Raw genomic sequence first — 15,412 nt, 5'->3', positions numbered from 1 at the left:
TTTGCCTAACTTCCACTCATTTCAGGAGTTAATTATCTGTAAGAATGTTCCTTTACATTAATTAATCCACTCTCAGCTGGAGGTCAAATAAGCAACTAAAGAGAGCAGGGAAGCTCATAAAGAAATAACTAAATTAAGGTTCCTAAAGTCTTATGTGCCTATTTTAATCTTAATCAAGTTCCTTTTCACAAATTATCAATGTGAACAATTGTCTTTAAAATATGGATAACCCAAGTGAACCTACTGCCAACATGAGAATATTATCCGCTTCATAACACACTATCTCCAGTCTGAGAAAAATGTTGGACAAAGCAACAGGCCTTGATGCCTATCAGAAATCTCAAATAATTATAGGTAATGTTGTAGGAAACAATCTTTCAAGACTCAGAGCTGTCTGCACAGAGCCCCCAAGCCAAACACACTTTGGGAACTTCAGATAGAGCACCAACTAAGCCTAAATCGCCGAGGCAAAGCATTAATTTCAAGGTAAGAGTTTAACAAAACCAAAACATATTTGAACTTTGCATGGAAATAAACTTTAATGCATACTAGTACCACTAGGGAAGTGAACAGCTGCATTCAGCACTTGCTGAAGTCTCTGCAAGAACATCAGGGAGCCTAAAGGGGCCCATTAAGTTGCATTTTTGGGGCACGCAAGTGCCTATGGTCAAAGCCCAAATTTGAAAAAAAATTATAGTCTCATTACTATGCACAGATGGGAAAGAATGGTTGGCTGCTGTATTGAGAAGGCTGTCATATAAGCTATAAATAATCAGACATACTGATCACTCAGGAGCCTTCACTTCTGCTTTTCCTCTGTGTTTTGTTTTTGGTTGTCAGTAAATACGACATCTGTCCTCTCCATTCAGCTGGCTAATGGCTCTCGTCTGAAACATTGGACTAGCACTTTGGGAAACCATCTGTATCCATGAAATAAAGGTAAAGCAAATACTACAAAGGCTCTTGTATTTCTTGTCTCCCATTAATTGCCCTGAAGATCTTAGCATAAGGTAAGCAAGCACTTATCACCGAGCAGAACCTTGTGACATCCTGCACAAGTGCTCTCCCAGCACACAGGAGCTGTGGCTGAGCAAAGCTCTGTGTGTCCCTCCTCAGAAGAAAGGCCTGGGCTTGTAAAACATACCTCCATCCTTCCCTGAGAGGGTATTCAGGCATGCTAGCAATATCTCAAGGGCAAGATTACCAGACGCAGCTGATACATCTAAAAGAGTCTGTACATTCACTTATTGTCACAAAATTGAAGGAGAAAATATTGACATGAACTTACTGCTCTCAATATAATATCGAAATAACAAAATAAGGGATCTACTGCTAATAAGGATTAATAAAAGTTAAGTAATATAGTTAAAAACAGAAATAACTGTTCAATTTACTCTAGATAGCAGTAGAGTCTCATTTGCTCTTTCAAAAGCATAATCAGTTGAAGGGCACATTTTTCTTCTCTTTGTTCTTTCCCATCAATTTTAATGGGTGCAGAACATCAGTCACATGAAATGTAATGGGACAAGAAGATGGATGAGTACATTTGAAGCTACTAGTCACAGGACAGAAAACATCCTGACAAAGTGACGCTGGCAGCATAGGGTTCAACAATAGAGCCTGGACAATATTTAGTAAGTGAAACTACAGTGCTACATGATTTGGTATTCTCACTGGGCAAAATCCTTCCCCTGTCACTATTCATCATGTTCCCACAGGTCAGACTTTCAAAGACATTCTCCTACTGAACATGACCAAATGACATTTTTAATTCAAGGAAATATGTAAATCTGGGGACAAAGAGGTCATTTGGAGATAAATGGGAACAACCTCCTGTATTAGGAACTTAAAACTACTTCATCAAGAAGATTTTAAAAGGTTTAGTAAGACTCACACATAAGATTTGAAATATATTATGCCCATACGAGTGAGGAGACTTTATATCTATGCCAAACTTATTGACAGCAACTGGACTCCACTACTGATGAACAAGTAGCAAACCCCTCCTATTTTCATTAGTACCTGAAGAAAGCAATACCAATAAATTCATATTTATAAATTGCTCCATATTAAAAAGCCTCTAATTTGCACAACAAAATAAAATATATGAATAAAAAAGCAACTTGCCCCATTAGTTATCTGAGAAGAGGTTCTGGGGAAATTCCTATCAAAAATGACCTTTAGTGTACAGCGAAGGAAAAAACAGACTTCCCACAAACCAAACCAAATCCTTTCTGGACTTTGAGAAAGCGTGTAACTCCAGAGCTGTTGGGAAATGCAGGCAGATCTACACTCTACTGCAACAATCCACTTGTGTTATAACTTTACCCATAATTGCTAAGTGGATCGATCTAGCATTTTACAACGCTTATTGTGATCACCATCATCATTATTAGACAATACTATTCTGGTTTCTTCATTAGCCATTAGCCGAGATCTCTACAGTTAATCTTTAAAGCTTTAAATAATACAGAACTTTATACCAGAAAGGGAAAAGAGAAACCAGGACCTCTTCAAATATACCCACGAGAGAAGGAATTAGAACCAGACCTCCAAGTCCCGCTGCCGCGCTAAATAGGCCCTATGCCTCAGTACACCACAGTCACCCATCCAGTGGCGTGCGGTATCAGCAGGCAAAAAGCCAGCTTTTGGCACACTCTCTTAAACAGGGCAACATCCCTCTCTGGCATCACAACATGCACTATGAAGGTGATGGTGTATTCTTTTTCTAACAAGTACCTCATTAGAAGCTGTTTACACAAACGCTTCTTGCTATATATACTTTCCTTCTCTCCCACAAGATATGAGACTGCTCTATAACAAAATCTCTACAAGAAGCGTACGCTGGTGAAGAAGATTATACATAGGGAGGAGTTTCCCACAGTAAGTCACATATCTCAGAATGCGAAATCCAGAGAGGATGGAAATTCCACGTCAGGAGGAGGTTTGAGATTTCACAAACAGTACACCCAACTCTGGAAAGAGCAAAACATTTTAAGATAGAAGAACACTTGACGCACTTTTGGCTTCCAAATTTAATACTATATGAAATAACACACCATTTAAAAAACTACTGAATATAAGATATTTCAAAAGTTAATCAACCTAAATATTTCTCTATGATGATATATAAATAATATTCAGACATTTCTGGAAATTTCTTTCCCGTGTTTTTCCTCTAAGACCATGTTTTGATGAAATATTTAATTTTTCTATAGAGCATTTTGATTTGGATGGAATTATATTCTTCAGTGAAAAACAGTGTAGACACGACATACACTTTCTGGAATTCCTTATTTATAAAGTTATGGGTCTGTGTCTTTCCTGACTGTAATAGTAGACTATATGACAAATTAAATTAAAAAATGCATAAAACCACATTGCAATAGAGATGCCACCCCCACTTTTAGTAACCCTGACCTCTGAGAAAGCATTCCAAATGCTGAACTTTAACTAATAATTGACCCTTTCTTCCATCTTTTCTTGCATTAAAATTTGTTTTGAGCTGGCAGATCATATGCCCATGGATATCATGAGGAATCTGAATACTTCACATTCTAGCCATGAGGAAGTCGAAGACCTGAACAATGATTATTCCCTGAGCAACTTTCCCTGCAATTCCATCACCATAATATGTAAAAAGCACATTACAAATACTATCAAACATTTTAAATAGGTCAGTCAATTGTTCTGTTATACCACAGGTAACTGAAGATAATCCTTTTCTCCAATTATTTCAATTGTTCAGCCCTCATAAGGATTTAGTGAAGTTCACCCATTCCCATGCTCCTCTTGGTCCTCAGGACACGGGTCCTGGCACTGCAGTTAATTATCTTTCTGACACTAGAGAGCAAGTGAACACCAAATAAGTCTGTGAATCTTTCCCAGGAGCCTCACCAGTTTGCAGCACATGGACACAGAAGCTGTGCTGACATTTGCAAGCAGGACGGTCCCTGAAGGCATGTCTGCAGATGCAGGGGCAGAACCTGCGATCCCAGCCAGAAACCGGCTGGGGTCTCAAGTGTGCCATGATGTGCTGACACAGCCATGGCTGGCTCCCGTTCGCACTGATGTCTGTGGACAAGCCCTGAAAGTCCAGAGCCAAACATTTTCCTCCTCTTTAGGGCCATGCACAGCTGCTAACCCCACGTGGGTGGGTCTCAGCCTCATCTCTCAAGCAATGATGCCTACCCTAGACATGCAGAATAATACCAAACCCTCAAGAATTTAGACTGTTTCTAAACATTATCTATCAAGTTCATCCCAATTCCTTTCAAATTTCCTAAACTGTAAACTAAACCTGATTGATATTTGCAAACTTTTCTCACTGATCATAAGTGAGGCTACTTTTAATGAAGTGTTTTTTTCAAAACAGTATGATTCCAGGAGCTAGGGAAAAAAAACAAACAACAAGCCCCCCAAATACTAACAGATATGAAACAAAACAGAAAAAATTCTCCAGCTGGGTGAAGAACACAAAAACTAAGTTGTATCTAGACAAATTAAAGACACTTGTAGACTTTTGCAGATTGAGTCCTCTCAGGTTCAACTCTGACATTAATACATATGAAGCACAGGAATTCTACATATGATGTGGTAGTTTGAGAGATTACTCATTCCACCATGCTTATGTTGTTTCAGAGGCCAAACTTCATGGCCAAAACCTCTAGGGAATAAACTGCTACTGTACACAACCAGTCCACAAAACAAAGGAAAATGAATGTTTGTTTTGCTTCACTTGGCTGATTATCAGGGTTTGCTTCTGTTGGTTAAAAAAACCCAAACAACAAAAAACCCCCCAACCTTCATCCCGGAGGAAAAGGAATTAATTATTTTTTCCACCTGAGAGAAGAAGGATATGTAGAATTTCCTAACTTCCTCAAAGTGAAACAATAAAAACCCACAACAGTGAGGGTCATGCAAGTTTACATCATCCTATTATGTAGAAATGGCCAAATAGCCACGCTGTCTTCTGCCTGTCCACACCAGTATTTTAAATTAAAATAAAAACAACTATAAGAGAGAGTTTGCAGTGCGTTATATGAACACACTGCAATTCCATTTCTAGGTTCAGTCCATGGCATAAAAGTATTTGTAAAATTCTCTTTCTGAACTGCTGCTTATTATAAAAATATAGATAACCTTTTAACAGTTACTGATCTAATATCCTCTCTTAACAGAGTGATTTTTCTTACAATTATTGAGCAAAGTAAAACAAATGACAAGCTTATTACACACGAAATAACAAGTAACTATCTTCACTGCAACCACAAAGTGTATAAAGAATAACCTGCATCCAAATTTTTAAATTCTTTCACGTCTTGATATTTTGAGGTGACGTTTGCAAACGTCCTCTTGCTCTTGGAAAAAAAAAAAAAAGATCTACCTAACAGTATCATCAAACTACTTTGCATGAACCTAGAAAATAAGAAAAGCCTTTGTGGTTGAAATTAGCCAGTGGGTTCAAAGCTATGGGGTGGACAGAAAATCAAGTTCTATTACAAAAAGCTCATGTCCTTCAAAATAACAGGTCAAACACACTCTGAAATTAAACAGCCTTAAAGTCAAAGATGCAAGCATTTTTCAGCTTCTTTTTTTTAATTATTTTTATAAGACTTCACCAAATCCCTAGGGGCGGAAGAACTGCTGGTTATCACCAAGCCCTGCTGTACATGTCTCCATTAAGCTCTTAGCTCTTGAGAGAAAACTGGTGAAACAACCTACTGTCAATTAACTCTTAACATATACTCAGCAGAGTGTTTGGCTGACATTTTAATGCCCCTTCCCTTCAACAAACCACAAAACAAAATATGCTTCTTCGGCAGTTACCAGTCTGTGAATGCTCAAGGTAGCAAGATGGGCTTCATCACATCACTCATGTACGAGACTCACATAAAGATACACTTTGCCTTAGGCCTGAGGATTATATCCATACCAAATCACATCAGGAAGCAAGCCTCAAGAAAGGATAGCTCTGTAAAAAATGTATAAAGATCTGATCATTAGAATCCTTAATCCCCATTGTTAAATTCAAGATGCAAAGAACAGCAAAATGACAGAGAAAATCATGCTATTCAGTACCTCAACCACTTTTTTTATTTTCATAGCATTGCATATCCCTGCAGATTACTGATATAATCTCGGTATGGCTTTTTATAGCTGCCTCTGTTGTACCCATCCCCTGAATTCTTATCTCACATACTATTGTCTGCTTTCTTATCTCAGGACTCTTTCTTTATCCTTCCTCTTGAGGTATGCACAGGAACTATATGCCTTTTACAAGACAGTAAACAAGGGCAGAAAATGAAAGCCTGGCCCCAGTGAAGTCAGTGGCAACACTTCAGAGTTTCCTGGATTTTATCAGAAAAAAAAAAAAAAGTGTTTTATCAAAGGCAGTTGGCCTGATATCCAAAATAACACTTAGGTACTCAGCATATAATTCAGGTATCATGTTCAAAAGAATGATCCCGAAAATCCTGCTAATGGGTTTAGGTTTTTAGGAAATCCGATGACGACTTCCTTACATGCCTAGTTGTATGCATGGGTATCTTCTCTACAGCCACCATCCGTCTGGGCGGCCAGAGGTGGTTATTTTAAGCAGCCTATGTGTCCCCAGACCCAAATCCTCATGGCACAATCCTCCAGGACTCCTCAGGGAGCCTTCACACCTAAACACAGCTCTGTGGTGAGAGCCTAAATCCAGACAAGAGGTGGCCTTTCAGACATATCTTCTCTTTTAAGCAATCGGCATGTGGTGACAAAGCGCAGAGCTGAGGCGTGGGTGCCTGGGGCTCTGGGGACGGTTACTGCTGGGCAGCCAACGCTCCCTGGGTCCATGGACCACTACCCAGCGTGGGACAGTGAGCTCCTCCACCAGGAGCAAGAACTCAGTTGTTTGCAATGCCACAACACTGGTGTCTTCTTTCTGAGTACAGCCTGCAGAAACGTTATGGCAATGGGATTAGTTATTTAGATGAATACTGCTCAATTATCGGTGTGAAGTAAATAAGCAAGGAAACAGAATAACCAGGAAAGCTGTGCCTGCTAACCACAAAGACCATCTCTTATCTGTAAGAGAAGTCAACTTTTATGAACTCAGTTTTTAAAGTCTTTTCAGTTCAGCAGAGGTTCTTTAAGGAAATTCCAAGCAAGTTTCTAGGACATGACTAGAAACGTATGACAAGCTTTACTTGATAATATTTTTACCATAAATACATTGCTCTACTAATATGAGACAGTGCAGCTTTGAGGGGAATTACATAGAGCAGAGCTCTAAAATTGTTCAGTTAAACTGAGAGGAAACAGTACTCCTACAAGTTTGTTGACTCCTTCAGCACCTCAAAATTTATTTTTGAGCTTTTCAAACAGATAAATGAGTATTCAGAAGAGCTGCTTAGAAAAAATAAGAATCAGAGGGTTCTCAATTGTTTTGTTTAAAAATTGAGAGAGGAGCAAGAAGGAAAAACTAGGAAATGCAGTAAGATCAAACCAGATCTACTTTTGCTACTGATTTAATTCAACTCAGATAATTCAACTTATTTCCAGACAAATAAATTTAGAATTTTCTCCTTTCATATTCTCCAGAGGTAAAAGTGTCCTGCCACAGAATTTCTATTAAAAATAGAACTTAGATATAAATGGACCCAAAAATGTGTTTGTGCTGATGCAGCACAAGACAGTACTTTCCCATTGCTTGTGAAATTCATGAAGAGCATTTGGAGGTGGCACTGATACACAGCAAACAAAGGTGATGCAAACGCTGCCGGCAGGTATCTCCAGAAAAGAATGGGAGCTAATGGCAAACACCACACCGAGGAGTTGTCAGGTAAATACCTCACACGGCGTAAGTACCAAAAATCAATACTAGTGGCTGGAGGTTGGTTCAGAAGGAAAATAAGGATCACATCATCTAGTCTATTTAATCCTCTAAATAAACCAAAACTTCATCAAGACCAAAGAAGGCAGGTCCCAGTGACAAGGAACACTGCTTAGCCCCCAGGCTTCTTTCCTTATTCCAATGCCAGCTATAAGCAGCATCTCCTGAAAAATACAGAAGTGCCTCTACTGTTTCAGTGGGCAGGCTTGATGTCTCTCTTGTGAACACCTTTGAATTTGAAGAGATGTACCACTAAAACTCAGTACCTCAAGTACCCCAAGGGATATCAAAATGAACATAAAATCAAACCTCTAAACTGGTGAAAATTTGAGCTTTATGCTAATTACGGAAACCAACATGAGAAGCAAACTGCATAATCAGTCTTCAGAGGATTTAAAAACGCTGCGAGCAGGCTCTACTATCATCGCAGGTCAAATGTAAAATATAAATGTGCAACCTTCTAGTTTTAATCCCAGCTCCACCACTGACTTTGTCAGCCATCCCAGATTGCCTCTGTTTTCCCTGCTAGCTTTTCTCCTTTCTTCCTTTCAATTCTAAGCTCCCCTGAGCCAGGACTGCTTCTTAACATGTAACTCAAAAAAGAAGTTCACACTGGCCTTTGACTTCCAAAAGTACTGTGTTCTCTCTCTCCCTCCCCTCTTTTTCTCTGGGTTAACTGCACATTTTGAAAAAAAAACCCATAAAAATTCCAGCAAACAGAAATGATTTCCATATGATATCCACAGAATTCTGTGAAAAATTTGCATTTCCTTGAGTCTCACACAAGGCCATTGAAGATCACTGCTGATGACTGATCAGATGGTGCTTCAGTTTCATTCCCTCCAATCCTTGCCGTATTTCTCTTATCCTTTCCGCTAAATGGAAGAGTCCTCAACATGCAGCTAACAAATGTCTTAAACTCACTTCTTTCATCCCAGCAGTGCTAGAGCAAATCAGCTGAGTATGGCAGACGTCTGCTCCTAATGGACATGAGCACACACCAGGTCCCATCTTCTCTAAGTGCCTTGATGTAGACTTCCTGGCTGCACACTTATTAGCTCAATCCTGCTTATACAGCACACAGGAAATAATAACAAAGTGCCCCATGAAGTAGCATAGGGCCATAAATTTCAGACTGAGACATCTTCCATTTCTCCACTGGTAGGCATATGGAAAAGAGGACTTGGGGGGGTGCTACACCTGATACCTTCTCACGGTGAAGTCAAGAAGTAAAGCTGAGCCATCCTCATGTCCTGAGGACAAGTGAAGAGGCACTCAAAAGCACAAGGGTCCTTCACCAATGCATAGTGGTATCTCAAAAGCTTTCATTCTTAAAACATGACTATTTGACTTTTTGTTTTAATCCCAATCTGCACGTGCGAGACAGTTATCAAAATAAAAGTCTCATCAAGCAAATGCTGTTTTTGGAGAGGGCCTCCATGGTCTCTGAACTGCTATCTCAGTGAAAGGCAAACGAGTCTGGAGGAAGCGGGTGGGGGGAAGAGCGAGGAATTATACATATTCTAACGATGTCTTCATTTCCCAGCAGCTCTACAACAAAAAGCTCTCCGGTGCTGAATCTGACCTCACTACAAACAGTAGCAGAAAACATGCCTCGCTGTAAGCACTTGCATGGTTTTCCTCTGCAAACACGCTTTCCTTTGTTTACTGTATTTTTAAGTACATGAGTGCACAGACCACCCACAGTATCAGGTAGCCTAGCACGGGAAAGGTGAGAGATGAGGCTAGGATTGCTTCCTTATATGAATATAAATTAATCTATCTGATCCACATATGCTAGTGAGCCACAGCTCATCCTCAGTCAGTTCATGTCCCTGACAGGCTAACTTGTCCCAAGCTCTCCAGAAATCATGCAGATGAAAGAGCCAAGGCTGTGGTATAGGAATTACAGGACTGGAGAGTTAAAAAGGGATTTGCAAATCAAGTAGTAATGCCTGTCTTAGCTTAATTTAATTTATCATATTCTACTGCTGCTCCCCCCGCCCCCCCCCCCAGCAGCAAATCAGTATTGTACATAGAAGCAGTTACGGTGCGAGATACTACCTGATCTCTACTGTAGCACCTGGTTAAAAATATGCTCAGTATCCTTTGGGCTCTGACCTGCATACACTGAAACAAAGATAGGGATGAGTTTACAGATGAACACAGGATCTGGCAGTGAGCACACTAAGTCATTTCTCTGCTCTCCTCCTGCACCTTATCAGTGACATTTCCCTAACAGCACAAGATGCAGCACCAGGCTCACCGCATTTCAACTCCCCAAGGAAACTCGCTCAGATCCTCCCAGGGATTACACTTTATCTGGCAAGCACCAGAGTAAAAAGTGAAAGCATTAGTTCATTTTGCACCTTGCTTGTTCACATCCACAGACACTCCAACTCAACAGCAGAGAAGATAACAGATAAAGGGAAGAATTTCTCTAGAATCTCTTAAAAACCCCACCTTTGGGTTTGCTGATCATTTCAATAGCATTTATTACTATGCAACATTACTGCAAGGAATATTTTGAAAATGCATTCGCTCTAAACCAGGCACAGCCTCTTTTTTCCCTACACACATGCAGCCCTTTAAGAAATGTCTAATCCCCTTCATAGCACAACCTGCATTTCTTATTCTCTGGCACAGAAAAGCAGACACCGATCGACTCCACTTTCTCCATTTTACACTTTCAGATCAGTTTGGCAATCCAGAGCTGGGGAGGGGGAAAGGGAGGAGAGGGAAATGTGCTGCTACGCTTTTCTCTGTGCTATTGCTGTAAGAAAACATGACGATGGGATTACGACTAACTATTGAACTAAAGGGAAGTGTTCCACCTAGAGACCGTCTTCACCAGGCAAGGCAATGGGCAGGTTACCTGCAAACGGACACTCTTTTAGGATTGAATACGCCTGCTGATTCTGTGGTAAAAAATGATGCAGAGGTATTGCCCCCAGTAGTAATTAACAACGTTAATCTTCTTCTTCCTCTCTATGGTGATAAAAAGAGTCATTTTTATATTTAATTAATGCAGAGGATCATTTTGGAAACTGGCTAATGAGGCTCTGATCACATTACCATGAAAATGTGCATTAACACCACAACTGAGGAGGCTGCTTCATGTGTAGAGAACCCACTTTGTAATTAGCCCACTGTGAAATGAATCACGTCAGGAGGAACTCGGAGGGAACCAGTCGGCAATGGGCACTTAGCTGCTGCTGTGCCAATAGACCACCAGCACCGTAAGCTGTTTTCTCCTCCGTGCTGCCTGTCAGCAGCAGTGCAGTCCAAAACTGCAAGCGTTCAGCCTCCGTCAACGGCAATGTGTCAAAGCCAGGACAAATTACAGAGAGGGGGAGAACAGATGCTGAAAGGCACTAAACTTTAGCATGCGAGGGTCTGCTGTGCCAGGAGGAAAAACAACCAAAAAGCTGCAAATCAAATACTGATTCAATAGGATCCGAGCAAAAATTATGGGCTATTATGGTAAGTGCTTGTTTCGTCTTTCCTCATCTTATTCTGAATGAGCTGGGAACACGTTAGCAGCACACTGCTACACTGCTACTCACACTGCTACGATGCTGAAAGAGACACCAAAATATCTAGATGAGATTAAGATCTTTGTCTAGCAGTAAACAGAAATAACACACACAATGAATGAACAAGCAGCACACCTCACCCGTGGAAACCCTGTTGTACTCATACCTGTTTAAAGGTGACAAGCACATTTCAGAATCATTTCCATTTTAATTAATTAATCTGAAAATCTAACATACTTCCTGGCCAACACAGACATGCCATAAAAACTTTGTTCCTTCACTTAGAAATACCTGAGATCACAGACCTAATGCTTTCAGAGGCAGCAGTGCAACTTATTGAAATCAGTCTTATTACCAAAGCCAAGGGCTCCTTTAAAACATCACCGATATGGTTCAGTGAGACTGCTGCTATATGACTGACATCTTGGCAGAAGATGCACAAAAATGTTAAAAGAATCCCACAGGAAGTCATCTGAAGGGGGAGTGGCGAATGAGCAGAAAACAACAGGCACCCAAAATACTAATAATTACCAACACCCCCCAAACAACTTAGCTAGCAATTTTGCAAAGGGAAAAAAAAAAAAGGCAAAGCACAACAAAAGCATCTCTACTTACTCTCTGTACAGAACACACATTTTTACTCTGGAGATGCTGGTAATATCCTCTGCACTCACCTGTGAAACTTCATAGAGCAGTTTGTAGTGCTCCTCTCTCTTCTGAAAAGTGCACAGATTGCAGCCCATCCTAATAAGCAACACAAAAGCAAAGCCTCTAATTTCCCCAGCACTGAAAGGCAAATGCACTGACAGGGAATCACCCTCCAGACTTGACTACTGTTTTTCATCAGTCACTCCAGCCCCGAAACACAGGCACACCACTGTTAGCTGGAAGCACAAGGCAGGGCAGTGTGTAGCAGCATGCTCTTCTTCCCTTTCCCTAACTATCTTACACTCACGTATACACACACAGAGTTTCGACTCAGTTCATGGCAACACTCCCCCTGTCTCTGCATCAGTGCACATGACTACACAGATTCTCACTCATGAATATTAATAGCCTCTCATTGATTATTTATGACAGAACGTGTTAGCGGGGAGGGGTGTCATAGCTGCTGCTGATGACAGATGAATATTCACTAATTAAGAAGCAAATGTACTGTGGTTAAACAAAATTCACTTGTGTCAATACCATCTCTGTTTATTAAGGTTAGAGGGACTAAGCTTCATGGATTTCACCCACACTCGCCTTAATTTTTACAGTAATTGTGAGACTAATTCATGAATGGGGGTGGGAAAGGCGCAAGTAAAGTCTTATGTTAGGTCTCCACCTTGTGCAACAGGGATCACGGAATACATTTAAAATATCTGTAAGCATTTTAAGAGAGGGCTTGTGAAACCTGAGCTGATGTTGCTAAAAATTTAAAGCAAACAAGGAAGGAGAGAAAATTAACCCAGATGGCTATGCTGCTAGCTTCACCTCTGACACTGCCAAATTTAGCCAAAAATTCCAGTGTACTCATAAAAAAGCATGAGTCTATAACAACTTGTCATAGATAGCCAGTATATGTGGAAATGCAGGCGTGCCTGATCTGGTGCTTTTTACATATATACACACATTGTACCGTTCATTAAATAATTTCGCATTCAAGTCTCTTCTGGCATGTAAAACAGATTAATAGCAATTATAGCCCAAATTTCCAAGAAACTCAACATATATACCCTCTTGGACTCCTAGATATCAAAGCTTTTATTATAACATGACATTATATCTAATTTTACCATTTGTAAATTAGATTTTAATGGCTCCACAATTCTCAATGTGTGTATAAAGGCAAGGATGCATTTATAATTAAACCCACATGTTAAATACTAAGGCCAATGGAAAACACACTTAATTCCAGGCTGACATTAATTCCTATATTGTATATCATGTAATCCATTGGTAGTTATGCAAGGTAAAAAGCCCAAGCCATGACAAACCAAGACAGAAAATAAAAAAGTTGCTTTTGGTTTATCACTCCTTTCTCAGCAACTCTGCTAATCAAGAACTATGTCCTTGTTTCAAAGCATCTTTAATCTGGAGGGGATAGCAGGTGGGATCCAAAGCAGAAATAATTACTTGGAAACCAATGAAACCAGTTAGTTAAGATTGACACTGGCCCTAAAGAGTTGTAATTACTAAGCACTGATGTACAGCTACTATTTTTTGGGGGGGTGTAGTTTCCTAAAAGTGCTTTGTCAAACATTTAAAATCGATAACAGGAAATGATTCTAATGAGCACTAATTGTTAACAAATTGGCTTTGCATCTAGCAGCACCTCAAACACCACCAATACCGGCTAGCAAGCAGATCAACAATCATGTGCTGCTTATCAGTCCTGCCCCTTGGGATGTAATAATCTGATTTTCTGGGCCTTAATTTTACCTAACGGCTGGGATGAAAGCCAAGCAGAGAAACCTACAGGAAAAACTGGACCATTACTGCGAACTCTGCATATTAGTAAAGTTTGCTAGAACCTCTATGTAAATCACAGATAGGTTGAGACTAAATCTTAATTAAATTTCATCTCCTTTAACAAATGAGCAGAGTCAGGAGGAATCAAATAATGACCATTAACAGAGCAAGCTCTTCTCCTATCAGCTTCCAGCACTGTTCTGAAACATAACATTAAGATTAATTTTTATTTGGTGGAAGAAGCCAAGCAGGCAGGTTTGGTTCTGAACTTTCCTGAAGTCCAAGCGTTTCAAAGCCAAACTGCGGAGGTGGGTTCATCATCGTTAGAAAGAATCAGCCTCTGTTCTCCTCCTCTACATTCCCATGAAATGCTGTTTATGCTGAGAGGTTTAAACCCATGAAGCAAACATCAACTCAATCTTTGAAGGTTTCTATATTGTGAGGTGCTGAAGGATTCTCAGATGTGTAAATTTTGAACTTAAGAAAGTCAGATCAATGAACTAGACAACAGTCGTGCAAGAACAACCATGCCATCTTTTGATGAAAGTGTTCTCTCCTTCCACTGACACAACTTCTTCCTCTGACACATGCACAGTCTGAAAGCTAAACTACATTCATAAAAGGAGCCATGATTTACCCTGGTATATTTTTGATAGTCCCTTAAAATTAGTTCTTTAAAAAAGGGGGGAAAAAAGGATATATTGCAACAGGAATCCAGTTCTATAGGTACAAGAAACAAACAACAACAAAAAAACCCAACTTCAACAGATAAAATAAGGAATGGAAAACTACAGTTAATCTTTCAGCAGTTTCCTTTGACAGTCTCTTTTTTCATCGCTCTTCCTCTGGTTCTTTTGTTTCCTTCTCTGAAGCCAACATAGGCTTCTCCATTCATTTATCAAGTGCCTGCCCTCTGCCCATACAGAGAGTAAAAGGGTTCTGTCTTCTGCTTCTGTGGCCACTAATGGGCACAGTCTGCAGGGCTGAATAGATTTATTTGAGAAGGAAACGTGTACTTCCAGGTTCTCGAGCTCCAACTAAATATGCTGCTTTGATGTTATATGTGATCAAAATACCAAACTTTGTGCAGCACTGAATGACATTCAAGGCAAAACTTGATTGAACTAATGACTAAAATGAAATATATGATGTGCTCTGGTCAAGTTGAATTTGATGTTGGGGAGAAAGCAATCTCTTTCTTTCCTTCCTTCTCCCCCTCCTCTTAATCCCCCTCCAACATCAAATTTGTAGCTAAAGGGACCAAAAAGGTACTAAAACATAATCAAGTAATTCTTATTCTACATGTAATTCAAAGATATTTGAATAATTCAATGCTTTTCTTGATTGTGGAGTTCTCCGTGTTCATCACCTACAATTTAATGTTACCATAAAGACTAAAATCATAATTTATAGTCAAACCAGGAATGCAATAATGCAAAGGGATGGAGTTTAATTTCAAAAGAATTACAGCAAAATTTCTGTTAACGTTTTCAAAGAAGGTGCCCTTGTTTAGGTCCCCTAATTCATTTTAAGCATCTAGGAGATG

General features: G+C 39.8%; 1 protein-coding gene across 2 annotated transcripts in view; it reads right to left on the bottom strand.

The window, feature by feature from the left end:
* PDZRN4 (PDZ domain containing ring finger 4) overlaps nucleotides 1–15,412 on the bottom strand; it is a 258,759-nt gene that overhangs the window by 97,493 nt on the left and 145,854 nt on the right. The window contains exon 1 of one of the 2 annotated variants that reach the window (XM_076331326.1): nucleotides 12,087–12,155. The exons of the other annotated variant lie outside the window; for it this stretch is intronic. Coding sequence (XP_076187441.1) covers nucleotides 12,087–12,155 — 69 coding nt within the window. Of the gene's footprint in view, nucleotides 1–12,086; nucleotides 12,156–15,412 lie in introns of those variants that run through there. 2 annotated transcript variants of the gene reach the window in all.

Source organism: Aptenodytes patagonicus, chromosome 1 (assembly GCF_965638725.1).
Source record: "Aptenodytes patagonicus chromosome 1, bAptPat1.pri.cur, whole genome shotgun sequence".
Lineage (NCBI taxonomy): Eukaryota > Metazoa > Chordata > Aves > Sphenisciformes > Spheniscidae > Aptenodytes > Aptenodytes patagonicus.
This window is presented reverse-complemented; position numbering and strand designations above follow the sequence as displayed.